This window comes from Ursus arctos, unplaced genomic scaffold (assembly GCF_023065955.2).
Source record: "Ursus arctos isolate Adak ecotype North America unplaced genomic scaffold, UrsArc2.0 scaffold_29, whole genome shotgun sequence".
Taxonomy (NCBI): Eukaryota; Metazoa; Chordata; class Mammalia; order Carnivora; family Ursidae; genus Ursus; species Ursus arctos.
The window spans coordinates 24,472,704-24,498,757 of record NW_026622974.1 but is presented as its reverse complement, the minus strand read 5'-3'; the positions used below and the strand labels follow the sequence as shown (position 1 = coordinate 24,498,757).

Below are 26,054 nucleotides of genomic sequence, written 5' to 3'. Positions count from 1 at the left end.
AGTTGCCCAAAGAGCTGAGGGTCCATTTCTGGGTTCTCTATTCTGTTCCGTTGGTCTATGTGTCTGTTTTTGTGCCGGTACCATGCTGTCTTTGTGATCACAGCTTTGTAGTACAGCTCGAAATCCGGCATTGTGATGCCCCCAGCTTTGTTCTTCCTTTTCAACAGTTCCTTGGCGATTCAGGGCCTTTTCTGGTTCCATACAAATTTAAGGACTATTTGTTCCAGTTCTTTGAAAAATGTCATCGACATTTTGATCAGGATAGCATTGAAAGTGTAGATTGCTCTGGGTAGCATGGACATTTTGACTATGTTAATTCTTCTGATCCATGAGCATGGAATATTTTTCCATCTTTTTGTGTCTTCTTCAATGTCTTTCAAGAGTGACTTATAGTTTCTAGAATATAGATCCTTTGCGTCTTGGTTAAGTTAATTCCAAGGTAACCTGTGGTTTTTGGTACTATTGTAAATGGGATGGATTCCCTAATTTCTCTTTCTTCAGTCTCATTATTCGTGTATAGAAATGCAACTGATTTCTGAGCTTTGATTTTGTATCCCGCCACATTACTGAATTGCTGTATAACTTCTAATAGTTTGGGAGTGGATTCTTTTGGGTTTTCCATATAGAGTATCATGTCATCTGCAAAGAGAGACATTTTGACTTCTTCTTTGCCGATTTGGGTACCTTTTATCCCTTTTTGTTGTCTGATTGCTGTTGCAAGGACTTCTAGTACTATGTTGAATAATAGTGGCGAGAGTGGGCATCCTTGTCGTGTTCCTGATATTAAGGGAAAGGCTTCCAGCTTTACCCCATTGAGAATGATATTTGCTGTAGGCTTTCATAGATGGCTTTTATGAGATTGAGGAATGTACCCTCTATCCCTACACTCTGAAGGGTTTTAATCAGGAAAGGATGCTGTATTTTGTCAAATGCTTTTTCTGCATCAATTGAGAGGATCATATGGTTCCTGAGTCTTTTCTTGTTGATATGATGTATCACGCTGATCGACTTGCAAATGTTGAACCACGCTTGCATCTCAGGGATGAATCCCACTTGGTCATGATGGATAATCCTTTTAATGTACTGTTGGATTCTCTTAGCCAGGATCTTGTTGAGGATTTTGGCGTCCATATTCATTAGGGAAATCGGTCTGTAATTCTCCTTTTTGATGGGGTCTTTGCCTGGTTTGGGGATCAAGGTAATATTGGCCTCATAGAATGAGTTTGGTAGCTTTCCTTCTGTTTCTATTTTTTGAAATAGCTTTAGGAGAATAGGTATTATTCTTCTTTGAATGTTTGGTAGAATTCCCCAGGAAAACCATCCGGGCTGGGGTTTTGTTATTTGGAAGGTGGTTTATCACTGACTCAGTGTCTTCATAATTAATTGGCCTGTTTAAAAAATCAATTTCTTCCTGTTTCAGTCTTGGTAGTTTATAGGTTTCCAGGAAGGCCTCCATCTCTTCCAGATTGCTTAATTTATTGACATATAGCTGTTGATAAAAGTTTCTAATAATCCTTCCAAATTCATTGGTGTTGGTTGTGACCTCTCCTTTTTCATTCCTAATTTTATTAATTTGGGTCCTTTCTCTATTCTTTTGGATAAATCTTGCCAGTGGTCTGTCAATTTTATTGATTCTCTCAAAGAACCAGCTTCTAGTCCTGTTGATCTGCTCTACTGTACTCCTGGTTTCTAATTCATTGATGTCTGCTCTAATCTTGGTCAACTGCTTCCTCGTGCGTGGATTAGGCCTGTCCCCTGTTGCTGTTCCAGCTTCTTGAGGTGAGAATATAAAAACTGCATTTTAGATTTTTCTATTCTTTTGAGTGAGGCTTTGGATGGCTATGTATTTCCCCCTTAGGACTGCCTTTGCAGTATCCCATAGGTTTTGGACCATTGTGTTTTCATTCTCGTTGTCTCCATAAATTGTTTAAACTGATTTTTGATTTCCTGGTTTATCGAGTCATTCCTGAGCAGGATGGTTCTTAGTCTCCAAGTGTTTGAGTTTCTTCCAGATTTTTCCTTGTGGTTGAGTTCCAGTTTCAGAGCGTTGTAGTCTGAGAATATGTAGGGAATAATTTCATTCTTTTGGTATCAGTTGAGACCTGTTTTGCGACCCAGAACATGGTCTATTCTTGAGAATGCTCCATGGGCATTAGAATAGAATGAGTATTCTTTGGTACTGGGTTGTAGTGTTCTATATATATCTGTGAGGTCCAACTCGTCGTGTATGGCATTCAAAGCTCTCGTTTCTTTGCTGATTTCTTGCTTAGGTGATCTGTCTATTTCTGATAGTGGAATGTTGAGGTCTCCTACTATTAGTGTATTTTTATCTATATGTCTCTTTATCGTGGTTAAGAGTTGGCTTGTGTATCTTGCTGCTCCCCTTTTGGGGGCATATATATTTATAATTCTCATATCCACTTGTTGGATACATCCTTTAAGAATAATATAGTGCCTTCTGTGTCTCTAACTGTAATCTTTACTTTAAAATCCAATCTGTCTAATATGAGAATTGCTATTCCAGCTTTCTTTTGAGGTCCATTGGTGTAAAAGATGGTATTCCATCCCTTTACTTTCAGTCTGAATGTGTCTTTAGGTTCAAAATGAGTGTCTTGTAGACAGCAAATGGATGGGTCATGTCTTTTTATCCAGTCTGCAACCCTGTGGTGTTTTATGGGAGCATTTAGGCCATTTACATTGAGACCGATTATTGAGAGATATGATTTTAATGATGCCATGTTGCCTGTAAAGTCTTTGTTTCTATCGATTGTGACTTTCTGTTCTGTATCACTCTTGGGGCCTTTTTACTTTTATAGAACCCTTTAATATCTCCTGTAGGGCTGGTTTCGTGGTTATGAAATTGGTCATCCACTGGCGATTCTGGAAGGTCTTTATTTCTCCATCCATTCTGAATGACAGCCTTGCTGGATAGAGGATCCTTGGCTGCATGTTTTTCTCTGAAAGAGTTTTAAAAATGGCCCCCCAATCCTTTCTTTCATTCCAGGTCTGTGTAGACATGTCTGACGTAATTCTGATAGCTTTGCCTTGGTACGTGAGAAATTTCTTTGCCCTGGCCGCTTTCAGTACTGTATCCTTGGATCTAATATTTGCGAAATGCACTATGACGTGACATGGTGTAGGTTTGTTGTGGTTGAGCTTGGGAGGGGTCCTCTCTGCCTCTTGGACACGAATGTTTGTTTCCCTTGTTAGATTAGGGAAGTTTTCAGCTACAGTTTGTTCAAATATCTCTTCTAGACCTCTGTTTTTCTCCACCCACTCGGGGATGCCGATGATTCTGACATTGGAACGTTTCATTGAGTCAGTAATCTCCTGTAACCTACATTCCTGAGCGTGGATTTTTTTGAGTCCAGATTCTATTTTAGCTTTTTCTTCTACTAACCCATCCTCCAATTTGCTGATACGTTCTTCTGCCTCATTCACCCTGGCCATCAGAGCCTCTAGTTTTGACTGCATTTGGCTCATATAATTTTTAATTTCTGCCAGATTCACTCTCATTTCTGCCCTTAGAGATTCTATATTCTCATTAACATTTTCGTTAATACTTTTTTCAAGTCTACACATCATCTTGACCATTGTTACTCTGAATTCCATTTCTGATAATTTGGTTATATCCATATCCATTAGTGGATATACACCTAGAGATGCCATAGAGTCATTGTCTTTTCTTTGCTGGGGAGGATTTCTCCTTCTCGTCATTCTGATGAGGAGAGGTTGCGGGGTTGTCCAGAGCCCAAATTATTGACCGGGACCCAGGCCGTGCGCCCTTGTTTTATAGGGATCTTAGGGATGTGGGCTTCTTGATTTTTTTCAGCCTGCCTTCTGGGGGAGGAGCCTGCCGCGCTGATACTCAGGCAGTCCTGTTTGGGTAGAGTCTCCGTGTCCCCTGCGAGGGGGGATGGGGATGGGCACCCTGTGAGCCGGTGTTTCCAGGCTTTTGTTCTCTGGTGGCTTTCCCTGGTGGTTTGCTGTCCCTCTTCTGAGTGTCAGAGCAGCAGTGGCCGAATCTCAGGCTCTGTCTCAGAACAGAGGGATCGCGGACTGTTCTCCACTGATGTTCTGGCCACTTTAACTCTGTTACTGTTGGTGCTGCTCAACCCTGCAGCGTCCCGGGATGTGCGCCCCACACCCGGCGTCCCAGCCCTCACTTCCAGGGCCGGTGCGTCTCTGTCCTTTGTGTTTCTAACACTGCCAGCCACCAGCTGCCCCCGCGCGCTTCCGGAACTCCGTCTCAGTGTGGTTCCAGTGAGCACACCCGAGCTTCGGTTTTCAGTCTGGTTGCGTGTGTTCACCCGCTCACGGTCTCAGTCTCTTCTCTCGTGGGTGCTGGTCTGTGAGTCTGCCTGCTCCCCTGTGCAGGTGGCCCGCCAGCCGCCCCTCGCGGGCTCCCGGATCTCCCGGTCTCAGTCTGGATCCAGTGAGCGCACCGGGATTCCGGTGCTCCGCGAGATGCCTGGTGGTGCGCGCTCCCGGCTTACCGGTCTTAGTCTGCTGTTTCGCGGGTGCCGGTCCGCGAGCCCCACCCGCTCCCCCGTGCAGGTGGCTACCGCTTCCCGGCGCCCGATCGCGGCGGCTCCCTCCCCCTTCCGTTTATCTTCCGATATCTGTGCGCGGTTTCATGGCTCCCCGCTTCATACCTCAATACTCAGCGCTGGAGATGTTCATTTGTAGAGATCCAGATGTATCTTCCTGTGTCTCAGGCTGATTCCGTGGGTGTTCAGGCTGGTCTGGTACCTATCCAGCTCGACTCAGGGGACCGGCTGAAAAAGGGGTCCCCTTCTCCTCCGCCATCTTAACTCTCTCCAGATCTTTGCTTCTACCCACAAGATGCCGCTAGTACGCCAACACTCTCCCCACCTCCTGGGGCCCATTGCCAAATCCCCACGGGGGACAAAGTCATCCCTGAGTGAAAGCTACTGGTCTAAGGTGAGAATGTCAAATAAAATTGAGGAGAGTTGTATGCTTTTGGGATGGGCTGAGCATTTCTAAATGTCATCTTGAAGAATAGGAGAGGAAATTTTACATGTATGACCCACTACATCTCTGTTCTGTGGAATTTCATCTGAAATGTTCTTTAATATTCTGTAGTATTTGTCCTTTTTCTTCCAGCCCTTTGGGTCTTAAATGACTCTGTAGTTTCTTTTGGTCTGTACTTTGGGAGGCTGTGGTCTATGAAACGTATCAAGGGCATAGTGTTTCCCAAAATGTGGAAAGAGGAGGGTTTCATAAACTAAGCTCTTCTGACCCTGCATACCTTGGAGGCAAGACAGGGTATAAAAGCCAAATGCACTAATAGTACTTGAATGATGTTGTGTATTTTATGCATATTTTTATGCTTAAAATAGTAATGTTAGTATTTTCTTATTGCCATAAGATTTGGTTAAACAAAAGAACCTTGCGGGGTAAGAGGTTCTAAGTGTCAGTGAATCTTTGGCTTTAAATGACCTGCATTCTTTCTTCTTTTAACTTTTTTCTGACATTGGGGTCTTGTTTAATTTTAGAGTTTAACTTGTAAGTAATTCTCAATGGGTACATTAATACCTTATGGCATTATTTTGGAAATTGGAAGGGAGCTTATGTAGGGGTAGGTGAATTATCCTTTGTTTCAAAAAATCTTCCAAGATTCAAAAATCTTTTTAAAATTCCGTTTTGTGCATAAGCAGTAACTAAAGAAACTGTTAGGAGCTGAAGTTTTGATGATGTACATATCTGTTTGGATACTTGAATCATCGATGAAAAAATTTCCAGTTATTGCACAGAAATATCCCCAGTGCTTTGCCTTTCCCATGTGGTAGAAGACTGTTCCTTTTTTTTTTTTTTTTTTTTGTATATCTATGGGTATTTTATTTTTTAGACAAAGATTGCATGTGTTAAAACTATTAGTTGTAATTTGTTCTTTGCCTCCCCCCCCATAAGTACTTCATGGGTATCTATATATACCAGTTTATACAGATTCCATTGTTTTTAATGTCTATACAGTTTCTCCTCAGGCATTTAGATTGTTTCTAGTTATTACTGTTTTTTAAATTTTTTTGAACAGCACTGCACTGAATATTGTTGGGTAAGGAGCTCTTGAGTGAAAAATCAATAAACATTATTTGTTGTTGGCTGGCATTTATGGCGATAAGTGTTAGCAAATGCACAGCTTCTTAAATCCCTGACATTCTGCAATAAGGTGAGCTTTCCCAAAGTACAGGTGCTTCAGCAGAGGTACTTTTACGTTCTTTTGTTCTCCCTTATAAGGCAAGGAGAATGGCCTTGCAGATTGGTAAACACTATGGACATGGGTACCAGGTAGTGTGAACTTAGATACAAGGTGTTCATGAGGTACTTGGACATTCCGGTTACTGAACACCTAGAGACTTTGGGTCCCTTTAGTCCTGTGAGTAATAGAGATGGGGTGCAGCTCCTCCTATTGTATGGGAAGGGGAGGCCCCATTTTGGTAGCTTGTTGTCATGCAACCCAGTAAGAGCTCTTGTGGTCATTCATTAGACAGTACTACTTGTCTTTAAAACTTATCTGCCTACTGTTATCTATCCTGATTTGTGTGACTCTTTTTAGGGTAGATTCCAACAAAGAATGTCTAGATCATAGACAGTTTTTCTTACTGTTACTATGTAGGTGGTGACTTTTCCTCTACATTTGCCACTAATAATATGTTTTAAATTTTGCCACTTAGGTAAATGAAAGGTTACTCTAATAATGGATTTTCATGTTTTATCAGTAAAACCTAGCAATTGGGTAAAGTCTTCATTGTTGGTCTTTTTCAAAAAGTTTCCTAGCTCTTGCCTATATGTTTTTCAGATAATTTTTGTAATCAGGATGTCAAAATACTCTACCTCTTAGTATATTGGGATTTGGATTGGCAGTATGTATAGTTTTTACAGATTAATTTGGAGGGATTTGGTATTTACAGTCTTTTCATGTGGGAACTTGTGACTTTCCATTTATTTAGATTTTTTAATATTCTATAATTAAGTTAGTTTTCTTTATATAGTTAACAATTTTTATTTAGCCTATTAAGTTTTCTTTTTAGTCTTTATTGCTACTGGAAAAATACTGTTTTTATTGTACTTTGTTTATCAAGGTTTTGCTTTTGTAGTGCTAAATTTGGGTTTTCCACATTTTTGTTCTTTTTGGAATTTGTCAGTAAGAAATTCATAGATGTTCCTTGCTAGAGATGTTTGTAGGTGAAAAAAAAAAGAAAAACCCAATTATTTGAGGAGATTTAAATGTTGATATCCTTCCTTAAGTGCCAGTGTAGTGGGATGTGGATACTGACTTGAGCTCTAAAAGTGTTTATAGGAAAGAAATGATCTGGATACTAATTTGAGCCTTACTGCTTAATAGCAATAGTCACTTAGACTCTCCAGTTTTAATTTTTCATATGCATAAAGTTTAGGTCATTTGATAAAAAGGCTTGCCATTATAACCTGAGTTCTAATTCATTAGTGTACAGATTTTTTTCTATTTGAAAAGATTAATTTGAATTATATTTTCTAAGTTAAATTACTAATCGAAAGAATACTTGTGTGGGATAGATGCAAAGAAGTTTAGGTTGACTGTTTTTTTAGGTATTTTTTAAAAATATATTGTGCTCAAATATTTTCTTTCTAAACTACAAATCATATCTCATTCTCTGTATAGAAATTCATCATTATTTTCTTTTGCCCTTAGGACAAAGTCCAAAATACTTAGCATGACTCATGAGTCCCTTAAACCTGTGTTCTTCCCTCCCTTGCTCCACAAGCTTTTTCTTACCTTTCCAACAGCTCTAATGAATCTATATTTAGCTTCTTGCAGTTTTTTTCAAACTTTCCTATGTGTTTCTTCTTTCTTCCATCCTTCCTATTGTTTTTTCTCCTTTTCTCTGAGAACGACCTTTCTTCCTTCGTTTTTCAGTTTAGAGTCATTTTGGGAAGCCATCCCTGATCTTCAGGCTGAGTTAGGTGCCTCCTGGTTATGTGTTTCTCTAGAACTATATTGTCATCTTATCTCAGCATTTACCTGTTGAAATTTGTGTGCTTAATCTCTTTCTCACTTATTGAGGGCACAGATCATACTTGGTTCGGTTGATGATACATTTATAAGTGACATTCAGTCATATTAAAACTTAATCATAATTGTTAAACAAATGGATGTTTCATTAATATTTCTATTGTTTCCTTTTTATCCTAGGACTGGGCCAATGCTAATGTCAGCAGACAGATCGAGGACACTGTGTTATATGGTTACTACAGTAAGTATTTCAGTTTCATTTCCTATCTGGGCTGTTAACCAAGATGGAGAATTAAGCTATGTATAAACATTTAATTTAATTTTGATATCACATTTGTGATTACTGTTTCAACACCAGGAGTAAGAAATACAACATTCATTTTCATAATCTGGAAACTTTTAACCTACTTTGCTTCATTTAGGTTCACTTGTAATATGTTTTCTTGGAGTTGAAGTCAAGTTACTTTAAATCTCAAGTGTCTTCCTTTGTTAACATTACCAGTTTCCTACTTGCACTCTTGATTTTAAAAATCTCAGTTTTCTAGACATTTTTTCTAAGTATTGACACTAGTAAAGGGTACTCCGGGGGCGTTGGTAACATCAACTTTATTGTACTATACAGAGCCAATTTAAGGGCTTCTGGTTGATAGGGCTTCCCTCTCTCTTCCTTCCTCAATGTTCAATTATAAAAGCTTTATAATAAGCACCTTAGTGTTTCCCGGATTTTCTCTTTGAATATGTATAAGACTTGTGTTTTTATAAAAATGTTTAAGTGCTGGGGCACCTGGGTGGCTCAGTTGGTTAAGTATCAGACTCTTTTTTTTTTTTTTAAGATTTTATTTATTTATTTGACAGAGATAGAGACAGCCAGCGAGAGAGGGAACACAAGCAGGGGGAGTGGGAGAGGAAGAAGCAGGCTCATAGTGGAGGAGCCTGACGTGGGGCTCGATCCCGTAACACCGGGATCACGCCCTGAGCCGAAGGCAGACGCCTTAACCGCTGTGCCACCCAGGCGCCCCAAGTATCAGACTCTTGATTTTGGCTCAAGTCATGATTTCAGGGTCCTGGCATTCATTCTTGTCAGGCTACACATTCAGCAGGGAGTCTGCTTGGATTCTCTCTCTCTCTCTCTCTCCCTTTGCACTCCGCTCCCTGCTCGCAGGTGTGTGTCCATGCATTTTCTCTCTCACTCTCTGAAATAAAAATAAGCAAGTCTTTAAGGCGCCTGAATGGCTCAGTCAGTTAAGCATCTGCTTTTGGCTCAGGTCTTGATCTTAGGGCCCTGGGATCTAGTCCCACATCCCCATCCTGTTTCCTCCTCAGCGGGGAGCCTGCTTCTCCCACTCCATCTGACCGTCCCTCCTGCTTGTGCACGCGCTATCTCTCTCGCTCACTCTGTCTCTCAAATAAATAAGATCTTAAAAAAAAAAATGTGTAAGTGCTTGAGTTAAGAAAGGGATATCTTTTTTTTCAGTGATTAATCAAGATGTTGAATAAGATTTCAGTAGGACGCTAAATTGGAAACTGAAAAACCAGCTTGCAGAAGTTTCTTTTGATGGGATAATTTTTTCAAGGGTTTCACTGAATTTTAATTTCGCTGCTTTGGCTCTACTTTTGCCTTTTCTCCTAATCTGAAATCTAAAGACCCATGAAATTCTATCCGTTTGGTGTGTATTTTAGAAATGTTTTTGTGGTGTTTTAATATAGGATTCATTATTTTAAAATATAAATTTGACCTTTTAAGTTAAAACCTTTGAAATGGTGCCATATTAAGCAGAATGTTGCCTTTCAATACAAATTTTGGGAGGATATAAATCGCTTCAAAAACAATTTTGGGGGGCGCCTGGGTGGCACAGCGGTTAAGCATCTGCCTTCGGCTCAGGGCGTGATCCCGGCGTTGTGGGATCGAGCCCCACGTCAGGCTCCTCCACTATGAGCCTGCTTCTTCCTCTCCCACTCCCCCTGCTTGTGTTCCCTCTCTCGCTGGCTGTCTCTATCTCTGTCTAATAAATAAATAAAATCTTTAAAAAAGAAAACAAAAAAAACAAAAAAAAAACAATTTTGGGGGAAGGGAGCCTCTCTCCTATGTGACACTGAAGTGTATTTGTGCTGTAGAACACGTGACAAGATAAAGCAGCTTTTATATTGGTGCAGTCCAGGTCCATGAGCCATATCTTATCATTGAACCCAGGGGCTACTGGATTAATCCCCTAACCAAGGTTACAAAGACTTCTAAACAGGAATGTTAATTCATGCAGCCCTTCCAGGTGTTTCATGGAGAGAATTAAGTCTACCAAAATGATTTTAGTGAGTATTTTTCCAATTCTCCTAAGGATGGTATGTCCCTAGTATTTTAAGTGAATGGAGGTAACGTTAATCATTGCAACGGGAGATGACTTAGGAATTTAGGGCTTGATTTTCTGCAGAACTTGAGTTGTAGTTAGAAATATAACTACCTTGGGATAGGATAGTTGAGATACTAATTTAGGGAAGGAATTTGCCTAAGAAGCCAAATAATGATAGAAGATTTCTTGATGACTATGGATTCCAAGCAAGATTTATTCAATAATATTAATGGTTGTTGTCATAAAAGGATTCATATCCACTTTAGCTGTGGCTAATTGGCCTTTGACTTTGACTTAGTTGGTGACCTACAGCAAGGAGTCTAAAAGGATTGCATACGTTCTGAAATAGTTACTGTCGTCAAGCCCAGCTGTTTCACCAAAAATTCTAGGTATTATCTAACTGCCGGTTAGTTGTCTCCTCCTGGGTCCTGAGGACAGCACAGATTCAAGTAATTCAAAGCGCTATTTTTGTACATCTTCTGTGTGAGATTCTATAGTTCACTAGTCTCTCCTAACATATCAACACATTTTCATTGTGTAACCTTGCCAAGAAATGTAGGAGACTTTCACATTCAACGTTATACTTAATTTTCATGAATGTCATTTTTTGGGAAGTGTTTTCTACATTTTACAGATGGAGAAAATTAATATTTAGAGATATTAAAGATCACCTTGTTAGCGAGTGGCATAGCCTAAAGTGGATTTTATTTCCTAAGCTGGAGCTTTGTGGCATTAAGTGAGCTGCCTTTTAATAAATGGTTCTGGGGATGTTTCCTGTGAGAATGCTTAGCAGCACTGAACCCCCAGGGCAGCTCTCAAAATCATCTGGGACCTTTTAAATAATACGGAATACTAGATTATATCCAGAGAGATTCTGATTTCTGTTAATGAATCCCCTATTCCGTTAGTGTCACCACTTCTCTATCAGAAACGTGTTTATATATTGGAAAGATGTAAGGCTTAAGGTGGTGGATTCAAGTTTTCCAAAAATCCTAATTTTCTTTGGAAAGCTTACGTTTTATCATTGGCAGCAAATGCCGTCACTTTTTTTCTTTGAAGTGACAAGGTCACTTTATTCGTTTTTGAAAAAGTCCATCTAATACTCAAGCCTAGATAATTACTGCTTGTCTGTCAGTTGTCCTTTCAAGTAAAAAATGGTATTTGTTCTTTGAAAGAAAGTGACTTAAGTGTAGCTCATAAGTAAAATAGCACAGTGCTTCTCACAAGTGCAATTTATGTGTACTTCCCTTCTCCAGAATATTAAAAAAATGTGTACTCAAAGGTAGATATCTAATGGAGTTATTACTGCTTCAAAAGGGACTTTTCTAAATGAAAGTGCTCCCCACTGGTGAGTGCTTGGTGGTGAAAAACTTAATAATTGCTAGTGGAAAGGCTAAGAACATTTTGGTATTAACGTGAAAATAATTTTCATGTTTTGGGTACCCTGAAATGATTCGTGTGAATCCTAGGGTCTGGAAGCCACATTTTTGAGATCTTTCTGTTATATTCATGGAACTTTGAGTGGTTTTTTTTTTTTTTCCTGGACAGTTTGTAGAAGTCAGGCAAACTACTGCTTCTGCCTGCTGTTTCTCCACTAGCTCTTAATTGGTTATTAACAGTCTGGTTACCTGAAACTGACTTCATAGGAAATACAGGTTCCTGGAACTTGTTGAAGGATGAGAGAGTAAAGTTGTTTAATTTTGCCCTTTTGTCCTATATTCATAGGGACCCTGTACCTAGGAGAGACCCCCTCATTTGAGGATGTTGTATGCATCCTAGAAACATTTCAGTCCTTTTGTCCTTTTTGAATGTTTTTATTTGTTTCTTTGTTTGTATCTTTAAACTTCTTTGATATTTTCTTTTAAAAAGCTACTCTTGTCTGACTTTTTTCTTCTCAGTTCTGTTTTAATCCTATGTTGGAACCTATTCAAGATTATATTATATATTGTGTTTAACCTTTAATCTGAGTCCTATTTTTATGTCTTAGCTACCTGTTGCCAGCAATGTCAGTTCCTTGTCGCAGGGACCTTTTCATAGGGCAGTTCACAACATGGCAGCTGAGGTCTCTCAGAGCGAGCAAGATGGAAGTCTTTTAATAATCTTAGGAGTCACATTCTTTTCATAAACAGTGAGCCAGTGATCTAGCCCACACTCCAGGGAAGGGGGTTGCACAAGGGTATGGGGATCATCAGGAGCCATTTTAGAGGCTAACTATATACCAGTCTTGCAAGTATTGACAATTTTGATGTTTCTTCAACATATAATACTTTTATACTTGCAAGATGTCTATTAAGCATGCAAGGTATGAAGTTTGAAGTCCCTTGTGTGCCTTTCCCTGATGCCATCTCTTCTCCAACCCCCTTAGAAGTAACCACTATTTTAATTTAGTCTGTGTTAATCCGTTGCTTTTGCCTTATAGTTCTACCAGGCTGTATCTTTAGTTTTACATTTTTTTTGAACTTTATATGAAATCACTTGTTTGTTTTCATTCAGCCATATGTTTCTGAGATTCTTACATGTTCTTGCATAAAATGTAGCTTATTTTTATTGTGTATGAATATAACACATGTTAATAAGTCTGGACATTTGGAGTTTTTGCTATTAAAAATTGTGCATTGAATATGTTTGTACATGTTTCCTGTTGCATACAGCAAAATACATATATAGAGTCGGTGGACCATGAGTTATGTGCATCTTCAACATTCTAAATAATGACAAATTATTTTTCTAAGTGTTTATAACACTTCAACTCCCATTGAAAGGATATAAACCTTCCATTTGCTCTGTATCTTAAACTTGGTGTTTTTGGGTTTTTGTTTGTATTTGCTGTTGTGTTGCTTTAGAACTTTATATACATATAAAAGCAAGTGGTGGGCCAGATTTGGCCTGCAGGCTGTAGTTTTCTGGCACCTGTCCCAATCTATCATAGTTATATAGCAAATAAAAATAAAAACACTGTGTTTACAATCAGTGACCAGAAGAAAATATTCCAAAGGTTAAATTAGGTGGTATTTAGGAAGTTGAATGTGTCATTTTTATTTTGTGTATATTTTTGTATTTTACAAACATTCCCAAATGAGTACATACTACCTCCAAAATGAAGGGGAGAAAAAGAACATTTGAAGGTGTTCATGCATTATCTGAGCCCTTGGAATAATGGAACACACAATGTTCCATTAATTTCAGGTGTTCTATATGCCCAATTTTGATATTGCTATGTGTTTTTGCCAGTCTGGCAAGTGTGAAATAATAGTTCCTTAATCTGCATTTCTCTTATTTGAGAATAAAATTGCATGTTTTTAAAAAATTTATTGGCTTTTTCAACTTTCTGCTTGAATTACCTTTTTTTAGTTGGGCTGTTTTATGTTTTTCTTACTTAAGAAATTTTGTACTCTGAGTATTTCACACAGTGATTCTAAATATTTTATTTTTTCCGCCCGAATTCTTTTTTTTTTTTTTTAAAGATTTTATTTATTTATTTGACAGAGAGAGAGACAGCCAGCGAGAGAGGGAACACAAGCAGGGGAAGTGGGAGAGGAAGAAGCAGGCTTCCAGCGGAGCATGGAGCCCGATGGGGGGGAGGGGCTTGATCCCAGCGACCTGGGATCACGCCCTGAGCCACCCACGCGCCCCTCCCCCACTGAATTCTTAAGAGTAGGGACTTCTGAGCTTTGATTTAGCCATATTCATGAGCCCTAGAATGATGCCTGGAATATACTAATTAGATATTCGTTGAATTGAATACACTTTATCAGGGGAGATAGTCATGTGAAGTTTTTTTTTTAATAATTATTTCAAGTAATGTATTACATGGATAGATTATTCTTCAGCCAACTTTGCATTCCTAGTATAAACCTTGACTAGTCATGATGGTGGCTTTTTTGGTTTTTAAATCTCTTGCTGGATTTGATTTGCTGTTATCTTATATGGGATTGTTTTAAAAATTGACTCAGAGGTAAGACTGGTATGTAATTTTCCTTTATCTTACTATTCTTGTCAGGTTTGTGTGTGAAGACCCTGCTAGTTTCATAAAATGAACTGAGAAGTGTTTTTTATTTTTTAATTTTTTTTTTTAAGAGAATGCTGTGGATCAGTGAGCATTACATGGATCTCTTTATCCCGTAATTTGTACATATGTCTGATAAGGGATAGAAGTGAGCATGGCAGTTTGTACAGTTAGTCCTAATGAACTAGCCACAAAACTGTTTCTTATAGCTGAGTTCTGCTGGTTAGATTTTTCAGTAGCCATATGAATTCAATAGCCAACTATTACTATAGTTAACCATGTGGGCTGGAGTGATTGATGCTGGTTATTAAGGGAAATAGAGTTGCTGCTACACCTTGAACCCAGGAGATTCTGTGGCATCTCATGATGCTACTATGTTTAATAGTAAAAGTTAATTGAGATCTATTAACACTAATGGCTCACAGGCAGGACCACCAAGGGCTCAGGAGAATTCAGGAGAGAATGTTCGGTTTTCCCCATTTCTCATATCAGATTCTGTTTCAGGAATTAACACCTGGCAGCTGTTAACAGACTGGAAATACAGGGCTTAAACAGTATAGTGGTTTTTAAATCTCACGTAAAATAAGTCTAGAATTGGGCTATCCAAGGGTTCGGATGGCGGCATTATGGCATCATGACGATCTTAAACTTGTGTTTGGTTTTGTTTTGTTTTCCTCTGCTCTCCATCCTTCGTACATGATTGCCATGTTAAGGTCACCAGAGTCCAAAATGGCTAGAGTTTAAGCTATCATATATCCATTTCAGGAAGGAAGCAGGAGGAAAGGGGAAGGACAAAAAGGGGAATGCCAGCTGAAATGAAAATGGGTATTTGAATGTGCAGCTAGCAATCTTGACCCCAAATATCTTCAGCTGGGTAAATGGGATAATTTTAGAAGGCTTTTAGAATTCTCAGAATATCTTTATACTTTGACCCTCTAAAAAAAAAATCTTTGTAATGACTAATTATACTATCACAATATTGACTAAGTTATTCTTTGTCTTGGTGTTTTCATCAGTAGCTGGGAGGAATAAAGAATGTCTAAAAAAAAAAAATCCCAAAGCCTAATTTATCTAAGTTGACTTTCATGTGTGTTATAATTTAATGATATACAGTTTTTAAAAGGTAGATTGTTTGTTTTGTGTGTATGGAAAGGTCATAGCAGTGACCACATATTCTTTGCCACAGTTTTTGTCTGTGTCCTTTTAAGATGGCTGTCTGTTCACTTGTTTTTGCTAGTTCTTGCTAAATGGTTTTAAAAAAAGAACTTTGTTTTATGAGTTTAATTTTTGCCAATTTTTGTGGACATGAGGTTTTAAAATTTGTTCTTAATATGTTTTCTTTGATGTTAGTGGGACTATTAAACCAAATAGTCTGTTTATCTTTCACTTGCTAGTAGTAGTCTTTTAACAAAAACATTTACAAGTAAAAGCATACTTTATACAGATGCCAGGATATGAGAGTGTCCTCACGGTTGGAGTTAAGTATAATTTTTCTTTGAAAATAGCTACCAATTTGAAGTAGAGCTGAAAAAGAAGCAATTTCTCGGTTGCGTGATAGTGGTAGCAGCAGCATTTTTTTTCATTTACAGATATATAAACTGATCCAAAACACCGAAGTGTTAATTAATTAATTAATGTTTTTTTATAGATTAACATTTATGGGCTAAAGGAAGAGATCTTTATTTATTTATTTATTTTTAAAAGATTTTATTTATTTGAGAGAGCGTGTGTACAAGCAGGGGGAGCAGCAGGCAGAGAGAGAGAAGGAGAAGCAGGTTCCCCGCTGAGCAAGGAGCCGGATGCGGGACAACGGAGAGATCTTTATGAAAAAAGAACAGTCGGATTACCAGAAGATAGTTTATTTGGAGTGTGGTGTTAGCAAAACAAAGATTTAGAGCAGTTGTTCTACACCTATTTTGAGTCACAAACTGCTGAGCGGATATTATAGACTCTTTTCAGAATTGTGTTCCCTGCTTCTTTCCCCCAGGTGTTGATTGCTAGAAACTGCCTTTTTCTGGTTACTCCTATCAGTAACATATGAGAGTTTGGGTCCCGTACATCTTCATGTCTCTTTACAGTCAGTAGCTGCCCCAACCACTTTTTTGACTTGTGTTGTAATAAATTAGTTTTGCCAGTTCTAGAACTTCTATAAGTTCAGTCATAGAAAATGTACTCCTGTGTCTGGGCATATTTTATTTAGCATAAGGTTTGTGTGATTCATCCTCATTTCATGTATCTATGGTTTGTTCTTTTTTATTGCTGTATACTAGTCATTCCTATAAATATAACACCTTTTAGTTTGCTTATCTTTTCACCTGTTGATGGACGCTTGGATCATTTCCAGCTTTTGACTACTGTGAATAATGTTGCTAAGAACATTTTTGTCACGAAAGAGTTAATGCAGGGAGCGCCTGGGTGGTTTAGTTGGTTGAGCATCTGACTCTTTTTTTTTTTTTTTTTTAAAGATTTTATTTATTTGAGAGTGGGGGGAGTGAGGGGGAGGAGCAGAGGGGAAGGGAGAAGCAGACTCCCGCTAAGCAAGGAGCCGGATGTGGGGCTTGATCCCAGGACCCTGAGGTTGTGACCTGAGCCGAAGGCAGGTGATTAATGGACTGAGCCACCGAGGTGCCCTATGCATCCAACTCTTGATCTCAGCTCAAGTCTTGATCTCAGGAGGGTCGTGAGTTCAAGTCCTGTGCTGGACTCCGCACTGGGCATGGAGCGTACTTTAAAAAAGAAAAAAAAAAAGAAAAGGGTTAATGCAGGACACCTGAGCTTGTTCACTTACCATATACTTTCAGGTTGTGTGGCTGACCCTTGACTAACTCCTGTGAATCTAGCGCTTGGATGTACCCTATATTACTGATTGATAAGGTGGTTTTGTATAGCTGAGTATGGAACCATGTAGTACCAGCTTGTTGGATTGTTTGTGCAAAACGTATGATTTTTGGTCAACACTTGCTTTCCTGCTTTGGATCTGTAGTTTTGGTAATCATAACTGGTCATTCAGGCAAATGTGCATATTTTACAAGTTCCCAGTAAAAGCCCTGGACGGTAACTCAGGCATGCTTCTCTGGGCAGAAACCCTTTGTATATGTTGCTACTCTTCATTGTCAGAGGAATAGAATTGTTGGATCATGTGGTAGTTGTATGTTTAACTTGGTAAGAAACAGTTTTCTGTGGTGTTGTGCCACTTTACACTGCCTCCAGCAAAGTATGGGAATAACGGTTGTTCTGCATTCTTGGCAAAACTTGGTATTGCCAGTTTAATTTTAGCCATTCTTTTGGATATGTGTATCTCATTGTGGGTTTAGTTTACATCTTCTTCATGACTGATGATGAGGAGCACCTTTTAAAGTGTGCTTTTTGGCCATTTTGTTTCTTTGGCCAGTATCTCCTATGGTGAAGAATCTGTCTTCTGTCCACTTTAAAAAATGGATTATTTGTATTTTTTGACTTATAGGAATTAATTTTATACCTTGTTCTGCTAATTAACTATGACATTAACTATGCAGCTTACAAGATCATTGATCACAGAAGTTCCCGAATACCAGGAATGTTTATGAAATAGCCATAGGCTCTTTGGCCAGCTGGGGCCTAGGCCATCAAGTAGTAGACATAAGCAACATGCTGAGAGTGAGGCCAAACATTACTGCATCAGAATTTCTGGGATATTGATATCCACTCAAAGTCTGTTATGCTTAGGGTTTCTCCTATTCTATACAAATTATTTGATGATTTTAATCATAATATTAGAATGGTATTTAGGGTGATTTATAGTCCTGTCCCTTTTATTTTTAATTTTTAAAAAACTTTTAGAGTACTTATTTTGGTCATATTTTTGAATATATGTTTATTTCCTTTGGCTGTTAGACTTATAATAGGAATATTAATACTAGCTACTGCTGGCCCTTGAACAACACAAATTTGAACTGTGTTAGGCCTACTTAATGTGGATTTTTAAAAATAAATTCAGTATAATACTGTAAATGTATTTTCTCTTCCTTATGATTTTCTTAATATTTTCATTTCTCTTGCTGACTTTATTGTAAGAATATGGTATCTGATACAGGTAACCTACAAAATACGCGTTAATTGACTGTTTTTGTATGTTATCAGTAAGGCTTCCAGTAGGCTGTTAGGTAAGGTTTAGGGGAGTCAAAAGTTATGTGTAGATTTTTATCTCTGCAGGGACTTGGTGCCTCAGCCAACTTCAGGGGTTAACTCTACTCTCTGTTTTATAGTAGAAACACCAATATTCATTACCTTTAAAGATTTACTGTCATTATTAGTTTCTCATAATATTAAAAGACTGCATACATTTCACTAAATATGTGTAGTGCCAGAATTCAGTTGCTGACAGTTATTTTATGATTGATCAGTAAAAATTATCTTTTACCTTTCTATTGGTTATTTAGGGCTTTGTTTGCTGAGTTGTAGCTATGCTGCATTTAATAGGGGCTGTTTCATAAGTGACCTCCAGATAAATGAGATAGTACTAGCAAGTTTTAAGATCATATTTAAAATTCTATAACTTATACAGTCATTCCTTCCAACAGAGTATTTGAAGTTATACATTACTAACAAATGCTTTTTTTTTTTACAAAGGAGTATAATAACTATTATCCTGTGACTGTTTTATATAATTATATTTTCAGTCTTTCCATGAACTTATGCACATGCAAATAAATGTAAATTCACAGATTTTATATTATTATTAATTAATTTATTTTTTAAAGATTTTATTTATTTACGAGAGAGAGAGAGAGAAAGAGCACAAGCACAGGGAGGAGCAGAGGGAGAGGGAGAAGCAGACTCCCCACTGAGCAGGGAGCCCCATGTGGGGCTTGATCCCAGGACCTTGAGATCATGACCTGAGTTGAAGGCAGACACTTAACCGACTGACCCACCCAGGCACCCCTTATTTTTGTATTATTTAAAAAAATTTTTTTTGAGAGAGAGAGGGAGAAAGCATGTGTGCTAGGGTGGGGGATGGGGGGGGCAGAGGGAGAAGGAGAGAGAGAATCTTAAGCAGGCTCCACATCTTAGCTGGCTGGGGCTCCATCTCAGGACCCTGAGATTATGACCTGAGTGAAAATCAAATGGTCACTTAACTGACTGAGCCACCTAAGTGCCCCTTCACAGAAATTTTAAAAAGCACTTTTTTAAGATTTGTGAAGCCTTGAAAAGTTGTTTATGCTGTTTTCTTTTTTATTGTTAAATATACTTTGTTCAAATTTTAAGTAATACATTGAATTAAAAAATATTTTGATTACTGGGTCAAAGTATCTCTAATATTATTTTAAAGCATATAAATACTAATTCATATCAGTTAACTTTGAATCTGATTTTACTGTTTTACCATTCTTACCTTTTGTTGGTCTTGATTTGTATAAGATCAGTTTTATAACACTACATATTTTAAACTTAGATTGGGGAAATTAATTGTACCAAAGGATAGTATCACTTATAGCTATTTCTTTAACTTCAGTGACTGGAAAATGTTGTGTCAACTTGATTTTAAGTTGGAAGGAATACAAAAGTTAACGGTCATTTTTTTTTTAAGGGTTTATTTATTTATTTTAGAGAGAGAGAGAGCAAGCAAGCACACATGTGTGGGAGCAGGGAGAGGAGCAGAGGGAGGGGGGGACAAGCAGACTCCATACTGAGCGTGGAGTCCCTTGTGGGGCTTGACCCCACAACCCTGAGATCATGCCTGATGAAATCCAGTTGGTCACTCGACTAACTGAGCCAGCCTGCCGCCCCAAAAATTAATGTTCATTTAAATAAGTTGGTTCATAGGAAGTTCTTAGCACTGTGGTGAGTACATAGTAAGAGTTCAGATATTAGCTGCTACACTTGTTACAGGCGTAATTATTATCATTATTGCTGAAAATTGCCCCATGGTTAAGTTGAATTATGATCTGTCTAATAGCGCTATTGATTTCTTGGGACAGGGATCAGAAAAGGCTGATTGGGATGTTACATATAAACAGAGTTATGTGTATAGGGATCAGATGGGGAAGTGAATGTGGTAGTAAATGTGAATTTGGTATGTTAATTTGTATGTTAATTACACACATAAGTATATATATAACAATTATTAAGTTTATATGTAGTCAGTAGAACTCAGCTTATTATTTCTTTCCACAGCCTTATATTCTGTTATATTATTCTGTGTGTTTTTCTGGATCCCTTTTGTCTACTTCTACTATGAAGAAAAGGATGATGATGATACTAGTAAATGTACCGTAAGTATGTTTATTTTAGGGGGAGGAGGAAAGATTATTTCCTTTCACAAAGAGTGACATGACTTTGAATTTATTCTAGAGCCACGTTGTCTAATAGAAATACAGTGTGAGCCAGATGTGAAATTTTTTAAATTTTGTAGTAGCAACATTAAAATAAGTAAAAAGGAGCAGTTGAAATTATTTTTAATTACACATTGTATTTAATGTAATAGGTTCCAAGTATTATCATTTCAAATAGAGTCAGAACACATTATTAATGAGATACTAAATTTTTTTTCACACTGAGCCTTTGAAATTTAAAATGTATTTTACACTGCAGCACATCTCACTTTGAACTAGCCATATTTCAGGAGCTCAGTAGTCACGTGACTTGTGACTGTTGTTTAGACAGCAATTCTAGAGCAAAATTCTTCTTTTTCTTAAAAGTAAACATTTTAGGCTTTGTGGGCCATATAGTTTCTGTCTCAACTACTCACCTCTGTTGTTGTACTTGAAAGTAGCCAGAAATAACACTTAATGAGCTTGATGTTATCCAGTAAAATAGGAGGTGGGCTGCATGTGGCCCACAGGACAGTCTGCTGACCCCTGTTCTAGGACATAAAGAAGGAACACTTGCCGACTATTTTTACTAATCCAGGATAGCACTGATATAAAAATCTGATAAATATAACATACATGCATGTCTAAAACTTCAGACCAGCATCACATTAAGTATTGGTATACAAATCTTAACTGAAATATTAGCAAATTGAATTCAGAGGTATCTTAAAAATATATTAATACAGTATAACTGAGTTTGGGCCTATCTCTAGACTGCATGGGTAGTTTAAAATCAGCACATCTGTTAGTATGTAGTCATTTAATAGGTTAAAGAAGAAATTGTATGTTGAAAGGTATTTGCTAAAATTGACCATTTTTTCTGATTTAAAGGAAAAAGCAGCATAAAAGGAATGTCTTTTTATTGAGTTACAGCAATATGTTTTATACCTATTTATGTTTTGTGTTTAAATACATTAAAATGTATATATAGCTTTTACTTAAAAGCCAGCATTATTCTTAATCGTGTTTATTATAAAACCTTAAAGTATTTGCATTAAGATCAGGAACAAGAACATAACAATATTTTAAGTGATTCCAAGTGGTAATCAATACAGTATGTTAGAGAAAAAATAAGATGTTTAAATTGTTATAAAGAAAGTCAAAATTAATTATTTGCAGATACTTATGTAACTCTGTATTTGTAAACCCAACATATATAAGGTGAAGTGGGTGGTTAGGAATTTAATGTTAAAAATGGAATGAGTACATGCTTTCTCTTTTCACTTCTTCTAAAGTTCATCTTCACCAACCCTTTGGTTGATCTTAAGATCCTCCTCAACCGTTATTTTAGGTTTTTTCCTAAAGATTAACTTAACTCCTTTATGAAGAATTTGTCATATGAAGCATGAATTTAAATTTTAGACTTTTAGAGACTTATTAATCTGAGAGACAAATAATGGGGCTTTTGGGGGGCTTTTTGGTTGTTGTGTTTTTACTAATTTAACCTTTTTTTTGAGGTTAACTTTTCTTTCCATATTTAGAATATCCAGCTTTGTGTTTTTCTTTGTCTTTGGACAAAGATAATGATAAATGTTTTATATATTTATATATATGTTCTCCATATTTTTTATTTTATATAAATACAATATGCATTTTATATAAAATATGTACATATATAGACGCATGCATATTGAATATTCATTGTAATTACTATAACCCATTTTAATGAATTGGGGGCAGGGTATTGTAGATTCTGATTGCTTCCTGTTTGGGGGAATATATTAGTAAATATTCTGATAATTTTACTAATGATTATGCCCATTGAAGAATTGATTATGCTTTTGAGTATTGATTTCCACAAGGTCTAATCATTGAAAAGACTTTAAAGTCTAGTGCAGTTTGCAAAGATAACTTATGATATGGCATTACATTGTTTTTCCTTAAATTTTAAGAATATTTTTCAACAAGGAAATTTTACACAGTTGACTATAAATGTACATTTGATGTGAAAGTATGTTACACCGTAGCAAGAATATTTTATATTTTATTTATTTTTAAAGAATATTTTATATTTTAAAGGCCTTAGTAAATGGTATACTTTTTCCCCTTGACTTCCAGCAAATTAAAACGGCATTCAAGTATACTTTGGGATTTGCTGTAATTTGTGCACTTCTTCTTTTAGTTGGGTAAGTCTTGATTTTTTCCCCCTGAAAATGGAAATAACATAATAAAAGTAAAGGCTCATTCAGAAAAATCTAGGAAAAAAATGTAAGAAAAAGAATAAATGACCTTTTATATTGCCCCAAGCAATAACTACAGTTAACCTTTTTTATATATGCTGTTCCACCTAGACATTTTTTATGTGCTCAGATACATGCAGAGTGCCCTCCCCCCCATATACCCTCCGTGTTACAATTTTACACAAATGTGATTTTTTTTTAATGAATTCTTGATAATCTACTTACTGACATACTGTAGGCATCTAATGTAGAGTTATCAATTTTGACTATATTGCATTTTCTTTTTAGGATACGACAATTTATTTAATCTTCTAGTGATGATTACTTGGACATTTATGATATTTGCAGTTTTTCCATTTTTTTAAACAGCTGTTTGATGAAACCTTTCTGTGCATCTTTTTAGATTTGGTGCATCAGTCTTTAAATTTTTGAATTAATCTTTGTCAATGAGTTCCTTTCTTAAATCTTTTTCCTTAAGGTTTTATACTTATATGAATAAAGTTTTGCATATTTTTTTATACATTTAAAATTTTCTCTTTGGAAAACATTTGTCCTTGTTAATGGAAGACATTTCTCCTTGTTAAAATAGGTTTTGATTCTTTTGTTTTTTTTATGTTAGGAAATATGTGAGGTGCTAATAAGCTTTTAAAAGGTCCTTTTATAATTTGGTCTCAGAAATTTCAGTGAATTAAAAAAAGTGTCATTTATTGAATATAGTTTGTGGTGGAATAAAATTGGTCAGTAACCTTGTGTAGTTGTAGGAGTTCTTAGAATACAAATGCTTTATAATCAAGGCATATTTCCAGTACCCTTTGTCTGCCTTGATGTGTCATGAAAAAAAAGAGTACTTATTGAAAGAAAATTTTTTTAGTAGTTTTTCTGTTTAGCTATTGAATACATGTTTTAATTTTCTTTTGGCCTTTTAAGAAAGATAGTTATGTGAATTTGCTTTTCTTAATGTGAAGGTCTCTCATTTAGAAACCTGAATTATCTAGAACAGAGATCAGTAAACTTTTCTTAAAGGGGGGTTAGTAAGTATTTTAAGTTAGAGGTCCATATGGTCTTTGTGGCAACTACTCAACTCTCTTGTACCTTTATAGTAGTCATAGACAAGATGGAAACAGAAGGATATGGCTGAGTTCTAATAAAACTTTATTTACAAACAAAGGCAGTCAGTAGTTTGCCATCTCCTGATTTAGAATGTGACTGAGAACCATCAGTAAAACCACAAATCTTTATAGCAGCGGGAGTATCTGTTCCAGACAAAAGGTAGCTGGGGATATATTTGTAAATTTACTTGTTCTTTTCATGACATATTATCTTCAGTCCTCAGATTTACATTTTGCACAATTCAGATAAAGCTTTAACAGATTCTCTAGATGACATTTATTTGGAAGCATTATACTAAACGTTAAGCAAATGTTTCCTTGCAAATACACTAGTAACAAGAAGCAACAGTTTGGCCAGCCATTTTGAACAATGTAACATTCACTTACTTTCCAAATATTATGTACTAGTTATGTTCCAGATACCATACAAGGTGCTCCTGAAACAGCAGTTAACAGAAAAGACAACTCTTCTTCATGGAGCATACATTCAAGAGAGATGTAGAAGGACAGAGAAAGAAAATAAAAAACGGGTTGTGTTGCGGTTGTGAAATGTTGGGGAAGACACTGATGAGAAGGTAGTATTTGAGAAGATATTTGAAGGAAGTGAGGGAGTCATGAATATATGTGGGGGAAGAGCATTCCAGTCCGAGGAAACAACAGATGGAAAGCCCTGAGGCAAGAAATTATCTGGCATGTTTAAGACAAAGTGAGGAAACTAATGTGGCTGGCGTAGAGTGAATGAAGGCTGGGGTAGCTGAAGATACGGCCAGAGGTAACTAGAGCTGCCAGATTTAGTAGGATATCATAGGCCATTGTTAGGATTTTGACATTTATTGTGAGAGAGATGGGAAGCTATCAGAGGGATTTTTGTCATTGAGTGACATAATCTGACATTTTAACAGGATTCCTGGATGGTGTTTTAAGATTTGACTTTATGGGAGTAAGGATAGAAATACGAGATCTGTGAGGAAGCTGTTGTAATAACTGAGGCAAGGCATGATGGTGGCGGTAGTGATTTGATTCTGCCTATCTTTTGGAGAAAGAGCCAGCAGGATATTCTGATAGGATACATAGGTGGGATGTGAGAGAAAGAGGAATTGAGAATGTACCTGCAGTTGGGCAAACTGCGAAGTCTTAGGAAAACTTCTCTCACTTTTGATACCAATTGCAACTTTGGGGAGTTCCTAAAACCACTCTCTAGTTTGACAATTCTCTAGAAGGATTCACAGAAATCAGTGAAAGCGATTATATTCATTGTTACTATTTATTATAAGTGAATACATGTTAAGATCAACCAAAAGAAGAGACACATAAGATAAAGTCTGGGAGGATTCCAAATATGAACCTTCCCTCGTCCTCAAGATATGTTACTCTTCTGGCATTGATGTATGACTGTATGCATGAGTATTGCCAACTAGGGAAACTCACGTGAGCCTTAAACACAGAGTTTTTATTGAGACTCTGTAGTTTAGGCAAGTCGGATTGATTGATTGCCCACATAGTTAGCCTCCAGGACAATGGACTCCATGTGACCCAAAGTTCTCACCCGAAATCACATGGTTGGTCTTTCTGGCCCACCACTTAAGATGTTACCAGCTCCTGCCCTAAACAAAGACATTGAGTACCTGCCAGAACCATGGGCAAAATTCGCACCTCTTTTGGGCAAAACCAAATTGTTTGCTACACAGAAAGGGTGAAGTCATCAATTTAGATAAGCACATCTGAAGGAGGAGCAGGTTTGGTGGGGGAGTATCGGAATCTCAGTTTATTTCATGGTAAGTTTTATAGGCAGTCAGGAAGAAATGATGAGTAAGCCACCAAATCAGGCATTAGGAAAGTCGAAGTTTAGTCTCTGCTCTTCCAATAGCAATATCTAGCTCCATTGAGAAAATGAGTTTTTTCTTTTGTAAAATGTAAAAGATAAGCTGAAGGATTGCTAAATATTATTCCCTGTGCCACCCCCTGTCTTTCTCAGTACTGCAGTCCTTTTATAATTGAATTGATAATGTTGGCTCTCGGGTGGGTAACGGGTGAGAAGGAATGGCAT

At 37.2% G+C, this 26,054-nt stretch overlaps 1 protein-coding gene across 1 annotated transcript in view; it reads left to right on the top strand.

Annotated features, from left to right (window-relative positions):
* LMBRD1 (LMBR1 domain containing 1) overlaps positions 1–26,054 on the top strand; it is a 117,504-nt gene that overhangs the window by 11,790 nt on the left and 79,660 nt on the right. The window contains exons 3-5 of the mRNA XM_026507134.4: positions 8,198–8,258; positions 20,522–20,619; positions 22,777–22,844. Coding sequence (XP_026362919.1) covers positions 8,198–8,258; positions 20,522–20,619; positions 22,777–22,844 — 227 coding nt within the window. The remainder of the gene's footprint in view (positions 1–8,197; positions 8,259–20,521; positions 20,620–22,776; positions 22,845–26,054) is intronic.